Source organism: Simochromis diagramma, unplaced genomic scaffold (assembly GCF_900408965.1).
Source record: "Simochromis diagramma unplaced genomic scaffold, fSimDia1.1 OVJJ01000816.1, whole genome shotgun sequence".
NCBI classification, from domain to species: Eukaryota; Metazoa; Chordata; class Actinopteri; order Cichliformes; family Cichlidae; genus Simochromis; species Simochromis diagramma.
In genome coordinates, this window is record NW_024386908.1 from 10,947,670 (window position 1) to 10,968,732 (window position 21,063).

The 21,063-nt window shown below is 40.6% G+C and overlaps 1 protein-coding gene across 7 annotated transcripts in view; it reads left to right on the top strand.

Moving 5' to 3' along the window:
• Nucleotides 1-21,063, top strand: part of cacna2d1a (calcium channel, voltage-dependent, alpha 2/delta subunit 1a) — a 111,564-nt gene that overhangs the window by 11,473 nt on the left and 79,028 nt on the right. For 4 of the 7 annotated variants that reach the window (XM_040035392.1, XM_040035394.1, XM_040035395.1 and 1 more), the window contains exon 1: nucleotides 834-1,253. The exons of the other annotated variants lie outside the window; for them this stretch is intronic. In XM_040035392.1, the coding sequence (XP_039891326.1) occupies nucleotides 1,174-1,253 (80 nt within the window). In that variant the 5' untranslated portion in view covers nucleotides 834-1,173. Of the gene's footprint in view, nucleotides 1-833; nucleotides 1,254-21,063 lie in introns of those variants that run through there. 7 annotated transcript variants of the gene reach the window in all.

A 21,063-nucleotide genomic window follows, 5' to 3' on the forward strand; every position in this document is an offset into this window, starting at 1 on the left:
GAGAGCTTTTATTGGATGGGAAGAGTGTATTATTTTATTTATTTTTTGAGATGCTTGACTGAATCTGACATGGACTACAACTGGGTTGTGGGCCTGAAATGCTTTAAGCAACGCATGTGACCAGACAAGAGCAAAGTTGCCCTGGAAGTCACCTGACTTTGTTGTTTACAAGAATGCACATGAAAAAACATTCAAAAGTCAGCTCTGTGAGGAAGAAGATCATTGTAGGAAGGATAATATAGACGCACAGTCAGTGGAGTGTGTGACTTATGATGATGATCAGCTCGAGGTCATATCGGGCTTTTAAGGTTATCAGAGGAAAACTTAAATCTAAAGACACGGGCTGCAGTGTTGTTAGAATCTCCCATGTTTGATAAGGCCAGTGTGCCGTAAATAACTGTTGCTGGGTGACGTGAAGGGCGCCCGGAAACCCATTTGCGCCTCAGCAACACAAACATAAGAGACCACACACACTGCAAAAAAACATGGGAAAAAAGTGCCATTAAGGGTTGTGTATTCTAATTTAAGTCTAATCTAAGTTACCTAAAATCTTAAATTAGGTCACGTGTACATGTCTATGCATAGATTGACTTTTCCCATTTGTGTAAAGATTTCTAAAAGACTTTCGAAATAAACTGCGAGGTTTTTTTTCCGAGCCATGCAAAACTTGGGTGAAATCATCACAATCACTCAAACACACTTCCACCCCTCGTGTTCATCCCCGCGAACCCACGATGTTTTTTGCAGTGTGCGGAGTGGCACCGCTCTGCCGGCCGAGCTTGAGCTCTACTGTAAATGCGCCCTCCCCTTTTCTCCTGTTTTTTTTTTTTTTTTTTTAATTTATTTTATAAATCTTTTGGACACACGCTTGAGATTTGCTCTAACAGCCTATTCCAGTTTGAAACACTCACTTAAGAGTGTCTCTCTCTCACACACACAGATACACACGCTACACTCCCCCCTCCAAAAAAAGAACACACTCCTTCAACTCCATCGGTGGGGAGAACATAGCTATCGGATGAGATTTGTTTCCAAACGCGCACCGATGGCGGTGTGAGGCGTTTGGTTTGAGAAGTACGAGTGGCGCTTTGGATTTGTGGGCAATTCTTCTTCTTTTTTCTCCATTTTTTTTGTTCATCTGCTGAATCCTGCTTTAGGGAAATTAACAAAGATATGGATTACTCACTTTGTCTATTCCTACTCTTGGCGACCGTTTCGTCTGAGTCGAGCGGGCAATTCCCAACATCGCAGATGTGAGTACTGTACAGCTGAAAACAGCCTGTTGGCTTTTTAAAGTAATACGGTGTTGTATCATAGAAATTTTTACGTGGCTCTTTTTTCTGAACCTGTGTCATTTTATGGCATGTTCGGAGATATACGGTAGATGCAAAGCAGCCTGGTAATCACTTAAAGAGAAACGTGGTGCTAAATATGCTTCTAAAGCTTACATTAAGTTTGTGAACGCGCACTTTGTGGGAAATTCTCTCGGAAGCAGAACAGTCCTCCTTCTTGCCAACTGATGATGAGGATTGTACACGGGCTTTGTCCGTTACTTTAACTTTGTGAAATATGATATTAAAAGCTGCTTCCCATTTATTGCCAGCCTGCAGCAGTGTGACATATGGCGGACTGTCACATGAATCATCCCAAGAAGGGAGACTAAGGTCTGAACTTTCTCTTAACCATGTCCACAGATAGTTCTGACATTTGGCTATATGTGTAGACTGCTGTAATGAATCACATTTGTTTACAGTGCATGAAGTTTGAACTGTAAATAGGAAAGCATATAGAAAGCATACTCCTCAGTTTGTCTTTTTTGACAGCAGTTGGTTATTGACGGGTAAAATGACACAGTTAATCCATTATTTATCCAGAATATTGATATTTCTGTCTTCTGCTGATAATATTGATGAATAATGGTAAATGTATTCATCATGACGGTTACTTGATTAGTAGATAATACAAATGATGATTGGTTTTCCAAATAAAATATTAGTTCCCTATTTTGCTGGACACATTTCAATATCACCTTGCGTTGATTAGGCAATTGGTGATAAAGTTGTCTCAAACCTTCCTTAAAAGTTTAGTTTCTTGTGATTTCCAGCATGCAGACCAGTACTTCAGCTCAGTGTGGAAAACTCTGTTTGCCCTGCAAGATGTTAACTCGGTTTACAAACCCATGCCATCAAGTAGAGATATCGCTTGCACAGTCAAGCTATCTCTGGCTCTGTCTAAATTTGACCTTCCATATTTGCACTGCAGCATTAATAGATGTAACAGATGATCTGTCCGCAGCCCAAATTAAGCAAAAGTGTAGGAGTGCAAGCCTGTTCGGCTGACATGCTGAACCTCACACTTAATCAACAGGTTTAAGATATTCCAGATGGTTCTAAAGGAGCCAGGACTACAGGTTTTGGTTTTAAATGCAGCCCAAGTTCAGTCCTAGAGAGATGATGAGCTACGATGGCACTTAGCCTAATGGCTGAATATGGTGATGTCAGACTCGCAGAGTGGCCAGCCTACTCCCTATATTTCACGGGCACTAAGTGGATTGATCTGTGGGTTGTGTACATGATATTCATGTTGGTGTGGACGTTCACTCGCGGGTGCATGTTCACTCTTTTATTTTGCAAATATGAGTATTTATTTCAGAAGAAAGCACGCCAGAGTCAAACTATAAACCCACAGTTGTAATGCGCCTTCTTAAAAACATATTCCTAGCCACCAGTAATAATAATAAAAAAAAAAGCATCAGTCAGTGCACAGCTTCTTTTAATTCTTGCTGTTTCACTGTGAGCAATTTCAGCCAGTGTTTGTATACTGTTGTAGTGACAGTGATTTTGAGTGACAAGCTTCACGTCGACTCCTCAAGGTGAAAGTCACAGAGCAAAACAGAGAAAGTAGAAGGGCAACGATGGAGAGACCGACCCAGCCCGTTTCCCTTAAAGAAATCCAGAAATGTGGTTCTTAAGTAGCTCAGTGTTTATGACTACATACACTTTCTATACTATTATTTCTTTCTGTGTTACTTTCCTTTTTCCCCTTTATTCCTTGCTTCCTTCACTCCTTCCTTCTCCTCCGTTCCCCTCCCTATCTCATGGACTCGAAGTGTGACTGTATCTCTAGGCTCCATCTCTAACCTCACATGCCAGCATCTGTCTGTTCTCAGATCTTCATGTCCCCTCTCCTCCTCTCAGCCCCCCCTCCACGCCTTCTCACTCTGTTTCTCATCGCTCTGTTTCCGTCTCGTTCTTCCTCTGTCCGTCTTCTCCCTATGTGTCTCTTTAGCTCTCCCCTCTCGGCTTGTTTTGTTGCCAAAAGGCAGATGATTAACATCATCAAATCTGAAATGCAAAGTCTGATGTCATAGACTGTGCCCCAGAGATCTCTGCACCATTCAAACACACTGTTAGATCAGGAACGATAAAAAGACATGATGGAGATAAAGAGAAAAGGAGACAAGATGAAAATCCGGACTACTTGGCCTTATTGATTACAAACATATAATAATATATGGACATTTTGCTACATAAATCCTGCCAACGTGCAGCTGACTGTTACCACACTTGCAGCCAAATACACAGAAAATGTCCAAATGTTTTGCTGCTATGTGCCATTTCATTGTGCTAACGTTCCCTTCTGATCTAAAGCTTGATCATATGCTTGTTCCTGGCTTCCACCCTGGTCACTGACACATATAGCTTGTTTTATCTTCATCCTACTAATTTCCACACTTTCTGTCACCCTCTGCTCTGTTTCTCCCACTCTCACTTGCTTTTTTTTTTCTTTTTTCTTTCTTTTTTTTTTTAAAGCTAACTAGATTTCATGCTCAACCAGCTAAAGCGCCATGCGTCTTGTGTTTGTGGCCTCATCTCTGGCAATTAGTTGGCATAATGTGAGGAAATGCTTGATATCAAAAGAAAGCAGCAAGATATAAATCATGTACATATATATATAAGTATATAAAACCACACTTAAAGTGAAAGCAAGCTTCACATTGAGCCCTCTGTGAACTTAAAGGACTAGTTCAACATTTATTACCAGTTCATATTGAAAACAAATTGTAAAGATACAATTTTTGTTTTTAGGTTCGGGGATTTGTAGGGTTTTTTTCAAGCCAGCACAGGAGCATCAAAGTTCCTAGGAACAAACATATCTTTGTCTTTGCTGGCACAAAAAGTGCCTTGGTATCTGTCTAATTCACAATAAAGCAATGAAATCTTATAGAACTCACCTAGTGATACTGCTTATTATGGTCATTCCTTTTCTTTCAGTGGCAGACAGATGCCAACAAAGGCGCTTCTGTAGCCACTAGAGGCGTCACTTCCAGTGATTTAAGCCAACGAACCACACCTTTCAACCGTTTCAACTGAACATTTTTAACATAACTGTGTGTTTTGTTTAATTTTATTTCGTTTTTGGGACCAACATTTTAGCATTTCTTCTTTAGTCTGTTCCTTAGCACTAATTAGCTGAAATCTGTCTCTCTCTCTTACACCCATACTGTTTGTAAATGCAGCCAAACCAATGAGTGGCGTCCCAATGGCTATGTCCATCTTGTGTATACAGTCTGGCACTAACAGCCTGCACAAAAAAAAAGAAAAAGGAAAATCTGTGCTCAGATTTTGATGATTTGTGTATTATGTATTACTGTGTACTGCATTAGCAAGTGTCTGTGCATTGGACACATGCTGTTTGTTTATGGTTGCACCATGCCAGCCTAGTTTTATGATGTTAGCTGATAACTTTGTACTCAACCCTCCTGTTCAAATCTGGTTTATTTAAGACAACAATGGTCGAAATGCTAAAATCAAAGTTGCAGAAAAGGACTTTAATAATAATGCCTACATCCATAAAGGTACAATGTATTTGCAGTGTAAGCTGGGGAAATTTTGCTTGTTTTTACACTTAATTACTTGGAAATTAAACACTCAATTATTATTAATTTCATCTTCTGTGTAAATTTTTAGTTCATCGATTAGCTGAGTGGTAAGGGAGACGATGCCTTCTAACATGAGCAGATGTGGGATGTATATATAAGATTTAATAGGATCTGAAATATTAGTCAGTTCTTTAAAAGTGCTTTTAGTTTGAATTTGTTAGGCTATGATTATCCTTTACTAGTTTTTAGGCTTTATGTCCAGCTGCTTACAAAAGAGATTTCTATGAGTTTTCTTCATAAGTTTTCCCCCCTTTATTAATCAGGCATAGTTTCCTTGAGGTTTGACTCGACACTCAATCATCCCAGTAGGCTGGCACCAACAGTGGCCTGTAATGATGGCTCAGTTTCTAGAAGACGCCAGACGTGTGCACCTTAGTTCACTGCCAGACTTCCTCTAGATCCCAGGTGCTTGGTGTTACTGCTGCTGAACAGCTCAGTCATAAAATGGAATAGGTTGCAGGAGCAAAAACAAAGTCTAATATGCTGATAAAGACAATAATCATGGCTTTAATCTGCTCTAATAATACAATTAGTTGAGTTTTTGCCTTGCAGCAAAGAAAACGTGTTAATACTTTTACATGCAAATTTCCATTACATCATCACTGAGCTGAAGAGCAGGCTCAAAAAACTTGTAACCCTGGAGAACCATGCTAGCCATAGCCCCTGTGTCCAAAACATTATTACTTTATGATTTTTATTTTTATAAATTCTGCTTTATTTTAGTCAAAAGGCTGTGGGCTTTGTTTGCCGATTGAGTCACAGAGCCGTAGAGCCTTTCTTCTTTCGTGCTTTGGCAAAGACTGGGCGATTAAGAATGTCTCATCTAATGAAAAAACAAAACAAAGACAAATGCATTCATTAAATTAGATTTCCCTTCAAATTTCATTCCAGTGTCAAATCTAACTTGGATTATGACACTGATAATACGGGAGAGATTTGAAAAGGATGAATCGAATGTAATGAGCAGCAGATGGAAATGATCTGCTCGGGGCCGTCTAGGGTTTCCTTGGCTGTGATTTCGTCTTGGCTGTAAGGGAGTTAGTGCCAGCAGGTATATTTCAGGAGGCACGCTCAGAATCAGGCAGCTGACGGGGTAATATCTGTTACACATAAACATGCAACAGTGCAAAATCTTTGACCGCGAATAACGTTTGCTATTTACTCACTTTATTTTCTTTGACTCTTTCACATTTCTTTTGCTTTTTTTTTTTTTTTTTTTTTTACACCTCACCCTTTAATTTCTCACTCATTTGTGTTTTTTCTTCTCATCTACTCACTCATTTTCCTTTGCCCCAGTCTGAGCTCTGACTATATTTATCCAGGACCTCTGTCTTTGGGGACGGGGGTGTTAAGTGTCCTGACACAGCTGTATAGGTAAAGATAGAGAGGCGTAGAGTGGCAGGGGGCTTCCCATAAATCGCCCTCCCCTCGGCAGAAGTTTTGAGCGTTCTTCTGCGTGAGTTTTCCTTAAGGTCTGACTTGGATTTGTAAGGAAAAAGACACACATACATACACATATGGTACATTAACACTTCCAACTTACGTGAAGAAGAAATGTGGGGAGGAAAAAAAGCTCACATGAAAAATCCCAAGAATTTTCCATTGCACCGTTGCCTGGGAAACCCTGGGAATAGTTAACAGCTGTTGGGATAGCAGCCCTCTTTGGTACAGGAAGCACATCTGTATGTTGAAACAGAAAGCCAGGGCACTACAGTTCAAGGCAGAAATTTAGGATATTTCAGGGAAGCTATCAAAAGTTAGTTAGTCAAGTAATATAGCGGCAAAGATACAGAAGAGCAGTGTGACATGAAAGCGGCAGATGTTTGAAGAGAGAGGCTGTTTGTGACTGAAAGTTGAACATCATACCCTGTGGCTTCTCTTGTCTGTTCTGTCTGTATTTGCATGAGCCAGAAATGTGTCATCAAGCTTGATACACGGCACAAGAAAGCAACATGATCATGAACAACATAATCATTTAATTAAACAATTTGACAGAAGGAAAAAGTATCACTGCCTTATGGAGAATTTTAATTTTGTGAGAGTTCATTAAGTGTTTCCTATAAATATTTAGAGCTGTGGTTAACGACTCAGTAAGTTATTATAATAACGCACTAGTAGCACTAGTAGCTTTAAGTGGATAAAACACACTGTAAGCCCATCTGATGTGTTATATTTTGAGCGAGGCCCATGATGGCTTGTGATGGTGCCTCTCGAGCCCCTTAATGGAGCTGCATTGAGACATAAGAGCAGCGGTCCTCAGACACCAACACTGGCACTGTGTGTAGCCGTCAGGGGAGACTAGTACTCAGTGTAGCACTAACACTAGTCTGCTTGTGTAGGCGTTTAGAATGACGTTAATTGGACATTGTGGCTAGAGGGGGCTTTCAAATCTCTATTTATACACATCGTCCATCCAAGATAGTCTGTATGTGTAGTGAGGCTGAAGGGTAGGGTCTGATGTATGGATGGCTGGGTAGGGAGTTTGCTCAGAAAGTGTGAAGGTGACAGAGATGTGGAGGTTTAGTCATCTGAGCAGAGTTCAAAATGACATCTCGCACGGGGAAAGACAGCTGGAGGGGTGAGGATGAGTAAGAGGAAGAGTAAATGCACTGAAATAGTTCAAAAGAATAAAAACTTTTGTTATAGCTTTGTTTTCAAAGACTAAGGGATGAAAGATTGTACATAATGTCATGAAATTAGATTTCCACTACATGCTTACTGTGGCCAAAAATGTACAATAATAAAAGAAACCATTGTGATGTTGATACAAGAGATGTGAATCAATTTCTACCAGTCCAGTTCATCTTTACGTTTAGTGCTGTGTCTTATGGATCATTATTAATCCTTTATTTATCCAGGTAAAAATCTCATTGAGATTAAAAATCTCATTTCCAAGAGAGACCTGGCATCATGGCAACAAAAGTCACATACCACATAGGTATATAACATTTATTCAAGAGGATCAAGAGGCTTATCAAGGTGACAATGTGAGTCAAGTTGGTATATTGTGACGGTGGCTTTGACTCGGACATGCAGTGAGAGTATGTCCGAGTTGACAGTGATTCAAACTGGTTGTACATTCAGAATGTAGATGTAGTGTTGTGCTCTTGGTAAATTCACCAAAGAAGTCTTTTTTTTTTTTTTTTTTTTTTTTAGACACAAGTATGTCTGATGGCAAACCTTTTAAAAAGTGCACACAGGAAGCGTAATCTTAATTGAGTTACTGCTGTTTTTCTTTACACAGTGCTGGTATCTCACCAGTAGGTGAAATTTCTCTGCAGCAAGTACAGACACTTTCAGGTGTCACAACAATTCTGCTTTCTCTGATTTAATGTGTTGAGACACCTGCAGGGAGAGGTTATACAATGGAAGCTGTTAAATACACGGCGTTTGACATGGATGGTGGGGAGGAGGTCGACTATTGGCTAAGAGGACAGAGAGTCAGTCCCAGCTCGTCGTGCTTCAGAGTGTGAGGTCAAATGTGGGCAAGGGTAGGGAAAAAAGTCTGACCCCAGTTCCCCTGTGGCAGTCTCATGCTGTCAGAGACAAACAGAGCAGTGCTCAGATAACCAAATGGCCCAGTCGGAATTTGTTACCTTGTATTTCTTGTAAATAGATGAGTGAAGGGAGGAAGGTTGTTTTTTTGTAGCACAGTAGATTTATGGATGAGAAAAAAGAATTAAAACAACTAAATGTAGAAATAAGAACACTTCAATACACCACAATAATGGCTTTTTAGACAGGTAGCCCTAAGTTAGATAAGCGGTTAAGCAAATGAATGGATATTGCTCTTAACTACCTATTTATTCCTTCTTCCACAAGACTCAGTTATTTCTCTGCAAGAAAATAAAGTGGCATCAACAGTGGCGGTCCTAGTCTGTTTGGTGCCCTGGGCGAACACCGTTCAAAAGATTCAGTAAGCTACATCAGTGTGTACTGTTTACTATCATAGCCAAGTGGCTAACAAACATAAACAGAAGTTTTTGCTATCCCTACTAATTAATGTTATCTTGTTGTATCTCTGTTGTGGTCAGTGCTATCCTCTATGCCAGGGGTCGGCAACCCTAGGCACGCGTGCCACAGCTGGCACGCGAAGGGTTAACTGATGGCACGACGATAGCTGGACTGGCTATCAGGCATATCGGGCATTTGCCCGGTGGGCCGATGATGATTTTTCGTCTTTATGGGCCGATGATTTTTTTTTTGTAACGGTGTAAACAATGAAAGGTGGTGGATTGGCCAGGTGCTGGCCGGTGTGTAAAAATAACTCAGTTGTTTGGTGGCTATGGCGTAGCTTCCACAGATTCAGTCACATTAGCAAGTGGTGGAGGCCAGCAGGCGGATGAGAGAAAGGGGAGGCAAGAGGAGAGACCCGAGGCAACCGCCGGTCCGAGTGTCAGGTGAACTGAACTTCAGGTAAGAAGTTATAACCTGCAGCCTATCTGGGTCAGATATAAACCAAGTTTAGGTGGAGTTTATTTTCGTTGTGCTGACTTTTTACAGTCAGTTACAATAACTCGTACTGCGTGCTAGCTAGCATGACGGAGTTTCTATACAGCTGGGTGGGTGCTATGATGTTACTGATAGTGAACTTTATTTTATTCATAAGGTTAGTTAGTAGAGTTGCCAACCGTCCCGTAAAAAAACGGAATCGTCCCATATTCAGAGAAAATATTACGCGTTTCGTATTGAGCTGAAAAGGAACACAGTTTGTCCCGGACTTCAGAATGGAAAAGACAGAAAGCTGGAGTTATTCCGTCTTTACGCTGCACAGCTGCCTCTTCTTCTCTCATTCTCTCACCCTCCCTCTCCTGTTGCTACTGAAAACAGGAGATGTCCTTACTGAATCATCAGAGCTGAACACGTGCTGGAGAAACAGGTTTACCTTTTAGGTGACATGAATGAGTTGAAGGGAAGTTATGAACTGTTCCTGAGAGACAACTTACACCAGGAACCTTTTCTACGTAGCTGACAGCTGGTAACTGTGCAGGGGCGGGTCTAGCAAAGTTTTGCCAGGGGGCCAGGTAGGGCATTAACAGGGAAAGGGGGGCACAAAGAAATACTTTCTTATTCTCATTTAAAATGTCTGGCTGTTATTAAATAATTATATGAAGCTTAGAACCAAAGTTTTTATCTGATGTAAAATGTATAGAAATCATACATATACCAACAAGACCGTGTACATCACTGTCACAACAGCGTTAGTTTTCATTCAAAGGCTTTATGGCTTTAATACCTGGTGGGCCGGTCTTTAGTCAAAATGTCCGGGACGAGTTTTTTGTCCCAGTCCAGCCCTGGGCACAACACGCAGTGAATTAATCTGAGAAGGTGCATTAAAAAATAAATGGCGGTGCACATCGCAAATAGCTCGCATTGACACATTAGTTGTGCCGCGTCTTAATGACGGTATCTTAGCTAACAACCCCAACTATCAGATTCAACTTGTAATTGGCTAAAAATAACTTAGCCTACCGGGGAGAGGGATGTTGTTAGCTTTCCACATTTCGACACTTCAAATGCTTCAGGAGCTGTCCACTCAGCATCAGCACCACGGAAATACACGGATACATCCGTAGACTCGAGACATAATTCACAATGCATTTTTGGGATTTTCAGGTGTATGTATGAGCAGCTAGATTTGTCTTGCATTAACTGGCTGAGTTAATGCCAGTTAATGCAACATCGAAGCAGCTGGAATCCATAGCTGTGCGTGTTCATGGAGCTTGCATTTTCACCTGCTGGACATCACTACCTGACAAGTTTAACTGTCTTCAGAACATTGCAGAGGCCCTATTGACAGTATTTGGCTCTACATATCTGTGTGAGCAGATTTTCTGTCACATGAAGAGTGTCCTCAGGTAGCCGTCTAATTGCTGGACACTCGGAGACCTGTGTCTCTGAGTGGGAGACCAGAGATCAGATTAACATGTTTATTAACAGACATGCCATATTGGCTCAGTTTATTTTTCTTATCATTGTTGTGAGGAGACCATAAATAGCATTTGCATTTTCTGTTGTACAGTTCATTTGCTGTTATGGAGTTCTTGTTATGGATAAAAAGTGTCTTTTTTTTGTTTCAAAATAGCTGATAACTCTTCGCTGATAGCTGCCAACATCTGCGAACAAATATAATTCTATAAAGTGGTTCTATATAGTGTGTAACTGTTAATATAGAGTGTTATTAAATTTATTGCTAATGCAATCAAATAGCACACTGACTTCTGAGGAAATTTTAGGCTCGTCATCAGAAAGGTTGCCTACCCCTGCTCTATGCTGTTGCATGCTGGGGCAGCAAGTTGAGGATCACAGATGCCAACAGACTAAATAAACTGACCCACAAGGCCAGTAATGTTGTGGGGATGGAGCTGGACTCTGTATATATTAGTGCTGTTTCTTAAATGTGTAAAATCTGTAACATAATTTATTGTTTGTAGTGTAGTCTGTTACTGTTACTATTTTTCGGTTTCTTCTTGGAGCAACTGTAACCCACATAATTTCCTTAGGGATTATAAAGTATTCTGATTCTGATTGTTTCAGGATACATGACCTGTCATTATCCAATGACACATCTGCTTACCTGTATCTTTTGCTCGTTTCTCCTCCTCTTCTTTTCTCTTTTTTCTAAACTGAGCACCTGATGGCTTTGAACATTTCTTGTCCATCTTCCATTGGTTTTAATTGTGCACTCCAGTATGAACACCTGTCCCCCAACCTGTGGATGACCACGACATAACCTAATAGACCTACACCTTGGTTCACAGATTCACTTTGTCTCGGATTTATTTCTGGGATTTTGCACAACCCAGGATTCAAATCATGAATACATAATGGGCTTGGATTGACAACATTATGAATGAAATGTGCTCTATTTGGAAGCAGCTGGCCCCCCTGCCCTTTCGACAGGTTGTGTGAGACTTTAAATCATTAAACTGTAAATTATACATTGTTATTGATCCCTTTACCCGTAGTCCTAAAGTGTATATTTATATTCTTACTCTTCTTATATTTATTGTTTGTTTACTTGCACTGCTGTAACTGGAGCCTCGTTGTCTCGTCACCGAGGGCTCTCGCGCTCACTTTTCACGTATAGAATTTCAAAAAAACTTCGATGCAAATTATAAGCCTGTATCATAATGTCTGGTGTTTTCCTGTTTGTTGGTTTGTTTTTATTTTGTTTTATTTTGCGGGTAGATTATTAGATGCCGCTCCAGCCAGCCAAAGAATCCCCCGCCCTTACTCCCAGCAAATGTGCGATAGAAAACCAATCGGTGCCTATGACATCCCCAAAATGCACTGGCATGATGTCGGGAGAGTATGAGTACGAGCAACTTTTTTGCCGATGCCCGTGATGCCGCCCCCACCACGATGCCGCCCTGGGCAACCGCCCATGTCGCCCATATCAAAAAATGCTACTGGGCATCAACAGTGGAAATACATTCAAGAATTGGTCAAGCAGCGGCAGCTTTCACCTCCCTCCGATGGTACATCTGGAAGAAGACAAACGTCACCCTTACCACCAAAATTCGCCTGTACCGCACACCGGTATTGCCCATTCTTCCCTATGGGTCGGAGATCCTCAAACATGACCTCAACAAGCTTGAGGTCTTCCAAATGCGCTGCGATCCCTCTGTGATCATCAGCAGCGTAATACGTAGTCAATGTCACCAGCAGGCCCAGTGGAAGAGTTGATTAGGAAGCGATGACTGCAATGGTTTGGCCACATCTGCCACATGAGAAATCATCGCCTTTTGATGCAGCAGCAACCCGCCCACTGGAGAATCAAGCGTGACACGCCCAAGCAGACTTGGATCAAGCAAACTGAAGACAATCTTAGACAAGGACGTCTAACCCTCGAGCAAGCAAAGGTGAAGGCAGGAGACCACAAGGCCTGGAAGTGCATCATTGACCAAGATGGAAACCCTACGGCACCCACAGCGACGTATTGGCTTTGTGGACAACCTCCCCTGCCAGCCGCCAGCTAGGGACAAAAGTAGAAGAAAGATTTTTCTGCCAACATGTGGAGGTATCTGAGCTAACGGGAGAAGTTTGCCTGCAGTTTAGGCAACAAAACTATTTGGTAAGGATTGGGGGAAAGATCGTGCATTGGTTAAAATATACTGATTACCGTCGTTTTCGAGTGCCTGTCTGGCAGAAAGCCATGAAGGCAATCTGTATTTGCTGAAAAACTAAAAGGATTTTTTTTTTAAAAAGTAGTTGAGAGGTGGAGGTTGGGCAAAGGTATTAGCAGAGGACGTAATCGTCTAGTCAAATAGCTGCGATGTACATGTACATAACTTTTTAATGTTTTTTTCCCCTGCTCTACAGTAATGTCCAGCTACTAGGGTGATCTTTTTTTAACTAAAAGAAGTGTGCCAGTCCCAAGCCTGGATAAATTGAGGGTTGCGCCAGGAAATGCTTCTTTGCTGAAATTCTTGACATTCTCATCCATTTCCTGTGCCACCACTTGGGAAATAAGGGACCAGCTACAATGTTCTATATATTTATTTCTAATAAAATGTCAAACCTGAGCCTATATAACATATTTAAATATTTTGATTAATTTGATTGACAGTCACAGTTTTGTCAAGAGTCAGTCCTTAGGTTTGAGAATCTGGAATAATGTCTTTGGATCATTATCTATCTATTGATAAACAGTATATCAGTTTACATTGATATGTGATCTTCAAGTCAAAACATTTAGAAAAGCCACAGCAACAAAAAAAACACAAACAAAGAAACCGACGCCCCCCAAAAAACTATAACAAATGTATGCTCTCTCCTGCAAAAGTGTCCTTTTTGGGGACCATTTCTCAGGCTGTCACTTTGAGCTCATCTTCTGTGACAGCTGTAATTCTTGGACATCTTATGGGTTTTTTTCTCTAGTTAATTTCACAGAAACTCGGAAGACACTATCATCTTACTTTGAGCATCATTAATTTATTTTTTCTGTGACATCCAAAAGTGTTACACAAGGCATTAAAATTAAGCTGTGCTAAAGAAATGAATAACTGAAAAAGAACTTGAAAGATTTCTGTAAATATACCTTGTGGTACTTTTGGTGCTCAAATGATCTGATTATTATGTAATTGTCTTTGACCAGGAAGCCCCACACAGTTAAAACATGAAGCAACATCCCACAAATCCTGCCATTCAAAGCTAAGTAAACACCTGAAGTGTTGCTCAGAAGTTCAGTTTAGCATAACAATATAATTCAATATTCAAGTTCACCTATAAAACCAGTCCCAGTGGAATCAACTTCCTGTAACCTACACCTTGTCTCTCCATGCACGACTGCCCACCAGCATTGCCCCATCATTTCAAAGTTATCTCATGCAATGTCAAGTCAGCTCTTCCGCAACTGTAATTACCCTCACGTAAGTGCTTGATAGAGCACAAAAAATAAATACTGTCAAGGCTTTACTTAAACAGAGCTCTTCAGAGCTAGGCAGGGGGCTAGGCTAAAACGCTCTGCATGACTCGCTAAGAGGAAAATATAGAGGAGAGGCTGAAGCATCAATAACGTCCTACCATAGAGGATAATGAGGCCGAGAGACATTTACAAAGCCTGCAATTATGGTGTTATTGACCTCAATAAAGGAGAAGATATCATCACTTGTCTCCTTTGTACTTTGTTGTGATACATGTAGGAGGAGGAAAACCAGCTGGGGGAGGGGCAGAGGAAGGAAAGTTCTAGCACTCCGAGTTCATTTAAACTTGGTAAGGAAGCAATAGGTAGGTTATGTGATGGAAATGTAAGCTTTCACTATATGAAGTCCTAATTTGCAAAATTAGACACAACAAACAGACAGACAGCAGTGTCACTGCTGGAGGGAGAAAGACAAAATGAAGTGAATTAAGAGGAAAGACCCAAGCAGAAATAGTATACTAAGCCATTAGTGGTAGCTTTACACCAGAGGGATAAAGCCCATGTAAGAAAGGAGGGAAAGGCACGAAGAAAAAGACAGGAAGAGGGGCAGAAAGTGACTGTTTGTCTTCTCCAATGCTCTGTCAAGCTTGCTGCTTATTAGATGCACTATCCCCCAATGGCTCAATCCAGGATCCATTCTGGCATCCTCAAACATCCCTATCCTTTTTGTGCATGTTCTCAGCTTCCAGTAATAGTATCAGGCTTGTTCTTCTCTAAGAACAGATTAGAAGCCCAAATTACTACTATTAGAGGAGGATTTTAGCTTTCAAACTGTCACCCACTCTTGGAAACCATAACTCAACTTGATGGGACTTAAGGAGGGAGGGGGTTTGCTTTTGGATGCTTTTTCCGTGACAGTTTTGATGGAATTAAGAGATCAGATGTGGATCTGCAGACTGGCTTCAGAGTATAAAAACATGAGGATGTTTACAAGGCAAGAGGGCGCTGGAGTGGAAATTCTGAGATTGGATATTGAGCCCTGGATTCTTGTGCGCTGCTTGCACACGAGCATGCTGGGCCTCTGAGGTGGTGTGAGGCTGATTTTTCAGTGATTCAGTAAGGATGACGTCCAACAATGCTTAATCAATATTCTAGATTTTCACTCGGCTCTGGGTGTCAGATTTGTTTGCCTTTTTTTCTCTGTGAGTAAAACAGAAGGAAAGAAAACAAAAAGTCTAGCAATAAGGCTTGGAAATGATTCGGGCGTACTTGAAAACCCCTACTGCTGAATGACAATGTAAGGTCATGTTTGAAAACAAAGAAACGGATGTGCTTTTTCCTAGATTTACTTCATGCTGCATGAAATTAGACTATTAATACAATAAATTTCAAGTGAGATGAGAAGACTTGGCTGCCATCGAACTGCTAGTGCCTGCTAACCAGTGAGATGTGGAAAAAAAAAGTGTTTAATGACAAACTCTTCAAACGCTTTGACAGCAAAAAACATAAGAATACAGTCTGTGGGGTATTTATTTAAAAATCCCTTGCTGCTTCCTCATAAAGATTGAGAAATACATTTGGTATAAAAGTACAGATAGGAGAAAAATACTGGGAGGAAGTCCTTCTACTGAACTCCATCTGGGAACCGTCTTTTAATGCTGGATTACAAACTCCACGCCCGTTGAAAAATTCTTTGTGCTTTTCATGTAAACTCTGAATGAAGGGGCCTCACTATTTGAAAAGTAGAAACGAAGTCGTATTCAAGGACAGTTTGAGACATTTATCTAAAAAATGTGTTCATGTTGTTAAAGCATATTGAAAATACCACTTCCTGTCTAGGGGGCAGGAGTTAGCCCCAGTCAGTCCGCTTATATCCGATCTTTATTTATGTTGATTTCCAGTTACCCTTGGCCCAGTAACCATCTTTCTAAGTAAACTACCTTTGAAGACAACAGTCTCCTCAATATCTCTCCCCGGGGTAATTTATTTGCCATTGTAGGATCTTTCAGAATGGTCCTTATCTAAGTATTTCAGAAACTCCTCACCTACAGCGATTTCTGTCCACACAACCGTCTCTGTGGTTTATAGAGAATGGTCTGAAAAAGAGAAAATATCCAGTGCCTGGCAGTTCTCTGGGTTAAAAATGCCTTGTTGATGCCAGAGGTCAGACGAGAGTGGCTAGACTGCTTATAGCTAATAGGAAGACAACAGTAACCTAATTAAATATATAGCAGTAGAAAACACACCAGTTTCCACTCCTGTCTGCTAAGAACAGGAAACTGAGGCAGCACGTGATATGGGTTCAATGAAATATGGCAATGAAAGACTGGAAAAACACTGCCGAGTCTTTGATTTCTGTGGCCTCCTTCAGATGGCAGTCAGAATTCAATCTAGGCAACGGGAAAGCATGGATCCATCTTTCATTCTATCAACAGGTCAGGCTGCTAATCATGTAATGGTGTAGGGGATATTTTCTTGGCACACTTTGGGCCCTACCCGTGCATGTCCATCCCTTTATGACCACAGTCTACCAATCTTCTGATAGCTGCTTCCAGAAGGGTAACATGCCGTGTCACAAATCATCTCAAACTACTTTCCAGAACATGACGATCAGTTCACTTTACTCAAATGGCCTTCACAGTCACCAGATTTCAATCCAACAAAGCACCTTTGGGATGTGGTGGAACAAGAGATTTGCATTACATGTATGTGCAGTTAAATCAACAGTGAATGTGTGAAGCTTTTATGTGAAGCTTTTATTTTTCTACGGAAAAAAATCTCGGAGCAATGTTTCCAGCACCTTGTTGAATCTACACTTAAATTTATGCCATGAAGAAGTAATGCAGTCACTGCTAGAGTCTGTGCATTTGATTTGGAATTATGGATTTGCTAAGAAGTTGAAAGTCAAAAGTCTAAAAAAACAACTTCTGTTTACAGGATTACTAAAGACGTTTTAATTATAAAAGTTTGACTTTTGCATTTCCTCCTCCAACTTTTTCTTGGCATGTCTCACTGCCCGCATTCACTTCTTAACGGAATGATGGCCAAAAGCCTGACATTAAAATCCAAGTTCCAGAGTGAAATTATCATTAAAATGTCAATTTTAGTTGACAGTTGCACTTTTAATTAATTAGTACTTATTTCATGACAAGTGGCTTTAACGGAGGATTACAGACATAAGTCTTAAACCTCAGAAATAAAAACTTTTAATGGTTGTAAAGCCTGTAGTTAATAAAAGCTTTAGATATGTTTATGGTCTCGACATGACGTATGTATATAAATACCCCAGATGTGAATTTTGAAGCTATTATTCCTAAGACGATTTGCTAATCATACCTTATTTTCTGCAGTAAAAATAAAAACACCTGTAAAAAGAAATCCCATTAAAATTTTGTCAATGGAAGCTGAACAATGCTAACTTACTGAAGAACAATAATACTTGCTGCATTATATTTACTACTTTTTAGCATAGAATCACATTTATCTTCTCTAAATGTATGAACCCCACTACACTTGTGTATGAAACCTCATTATCGGTTATAAAAGGGTATGAAACCTCAAGCTGATTGCTGCACAGCACCTAACAGCTTGAGGTTGTGGTTTTGAAGTGTACAAATGGGAGAGAGAAGAGCACAAATTTCCTCAGCAGTCACACATAGCTAAGCCAGAGGGGATAAAGTGGTCAGAAGTAAGGCAGCTGTGCTTTCATGCTGAGTCATGTTCTCTATTCTGGGATTGTGTCCACTTCCCAGCATTCAACCCTTGAATATGACAGTCTACTCTTAACTGGCTCAGCGAGGCTACTTGGCCTTCATTAAGCTTGTTATGGTGAGTCAGGATGTTGAAAATGATGTTTTTTCACCTCCCTTTTCTTTTCTTTTTTTTAAAAAAAAAACCTTTATTGTAGTTTTTTTTTTAATTTTTTTTTTAATCAATTTCACTAGTAAGGGTTTTGTCATCCTTTGGTCCATCACTCAAAATGCACAGGCATAAATGTGTCAATTTCATCAATTTCATTACATTAAAAGCTTCTTGAAATGGTCTATGCTTTTCCTGCTGACCTTTGACCCTGGCAACTCCCATCTAACCTCTGTACAACCCACTTTTCTCTGGTTTCAAATGAACCTGGACACACACACAAGGACGTACGCATGCATAGACACACGTATACATGACAAATGGCCTAAGAGAGGCAGTCATTAGAGCAATGGAGGCTAAAAGAAAAGGGGGATGGGCTACTTTCCCCTGTGGCTGTGAGGCTACCACTTTCCTCACGGTCACAGGGGTCAAGCACGAATTAAGACACATCATTTTCGTCAAGGGAGCAGCTCATTTAGTAGTGAGGAAGTGTCATGCTTTGTGACATACACACTATAGTTTCTGCTGCGCTATCCTTCTGTTGTAGCAATATTGACATCGCTGGCTAGCACCTCATTTAATTTCACACCGTTTAACTCATTGGCACACTTGTGCATACAGCTGAGGACGTGGAAAAAACGTGATGAAATTTTAATGTCATCCTTTCATAGTTGGAGCGGGAGCCCTCAGATGACCTGTTTGTCTAAACTCCAACCAAGTGTGTCCCCAACTGTCTAAATTCAGTGAACCTGGGATGATCTGTACCGTATGTGCACTGAGTCACATTTCACTATCATAAACAAGATGCGTGGGTGAGATGGTTCGAGAGCTTCTCATTTCGTGTCTAACGAGTATAAAACTGTTCCAGGCTCAAAGTGTGAGCATGTTTAAAGTCCAGGGAAGTCAGTATAAGCTGACATGAAGCCAACTTTTATCTAGTAAACTTTTACTGTCAGTTTGCCTGTTGAAGTCCGTTTGTCCAGCTGCTGCCCCCTCAGCTCATTTGTGCTGCTGACAGACAGCTGGTTCTGACGCTGAACAGAGGTCGGAGTCATCGTGAGGGCAAGCATCACTGTCAGTGCTTCACTAGTCCCCTCTTTTTTTTCTTTCTTTACTACTTGTCTTTATCTGCCTTTGTGATTACTTGTGATCAATCATCTAATCAGTAACCCTCCTGTTAATTTTTGTTTTCTTCCACTGGAATCCAGTTTTTTTTCTGCTCCAGTTTAGGTTTTCTATCATAGTTTCTCCTTTTTCTTTTCTCTCTTCACTGGGAAGGAACATTGACTTCATTACCTCCTCATCTATTCTGTCCTTTGTCATCTTGCCTCTGAGCCGTAAATCAATCTTAGCATCATGTCAAAGTTGCATCTAAAGGACAGAGGAGCGAGGACGATTGCTGGAAAAGCTATAATTGAGGAAGCGTAGGTGTATCATAGAAGTGTTTTTTTTTTTTACCTGTGACACAAGAAAAAAGTTTTTTTTTAAATTATCTGTTTCATCAGACTTTCTTTTCCATTTAAGGTACTTTTTCTTCTTCTTCTAGGGTTACCATAGAAGAAGCGGGTTATCTGCCTCCATCTCAGTCTATCACTAGCGTCCTCTTCTGTCACACCAAATCTTTGCATGTCCTCCTTCACTATATCAATCAATCTCCTCTGAGGTTTTCCTGTTTTTGTTCTGCCATGCAGCTTTACTTTAACATCCTTTGTTCCTGTGGCTACAATGTAGCTTTCCGTCACCAGTGTGTGAATGTGTGTGTGAATGGGTGGATGACTGAACGTGTAAAGCGCTTTGAGGTCCTTAGGGACCAAGTAAAGCACTATACAAATGCAGGCCATTTACCATTTTTTCCCAATATATCCATTACCCCTCTTCTGCATATTAAAGACATGTGTTGCACACAAACTTCACTGTACTCTACTGTGGCTTTAAGTACGGTGAAGCAGGCTAAATGTCATATACCCAAGAGCAATGTGGGGTTCTGCATTTCCCATAACTCACAAACTTGTCTGGCGACATTGCTAAAACAGATCAGTAGTACTCAAACTACTCAGACTAGAAATTGGGCAGAAAAAAAGGGCTTCAATAACTGCCTGTCATAAAATAACTGCCCAGTGAGACAAGTTTAAGAGCCAAAAGTCTTGCAGTCCCAGCAGGTCTCACACTTGGCTCAGTTGCATGTGGTTCCTCCTTCTCGTGGCCTTGCAGGCAACAGGCTGCGTGGCCTTGCACAGCTCACTGACCCTTTTTAGATGGTTTCTCCCTTTTGTTTTCACAACCGTTTTCACCATTTCTTTTATTATAGCAATGGGATCAGGAAAAAAATCTGATAAGAGGAGAATGTTTGTTTATGGATGTAACTAATCAGAACACTATTTTTACTTTTAGCAGTTACTCTGGTGATTTTTAAATAAAAATCAGACTGCTTACAAAAAAGGCAGAATGAGACATTAGCAGTTCGTTTTATTGCATGATGCTACAATCTATCATAAAAAGGGTCTAAGGAGCAGCAGACACAAAAGGGAAATGGTCACTTTAATTCCCAGCTACCCAGCTACTGTAGTTAGATCATTTCTCAGGACCATATTTTATTGTTTATTGCCCTTACACAAAAAAGCTCTAAACTCACCCTGCAACTTTCAATGCTTCACACTTAGATTTAATTCAAATATACTGTTCACTAAAAAAAGTGATAATTTTTCCAAAGGATAAATAATTATGAGTGAAATCATGCTTTGAAGATGACATTTTGTGTAGCTGTTCAAGACTAAGTTTAACTCTTGTTGAAAAAAATGGACCAATAAGTCTACTTTATAGAGCACAGCTACAGTACACACATCCACACATGCTCACGGTTTCCCCATTAGTCACCTGTTGCTATGCCCCACCCCTT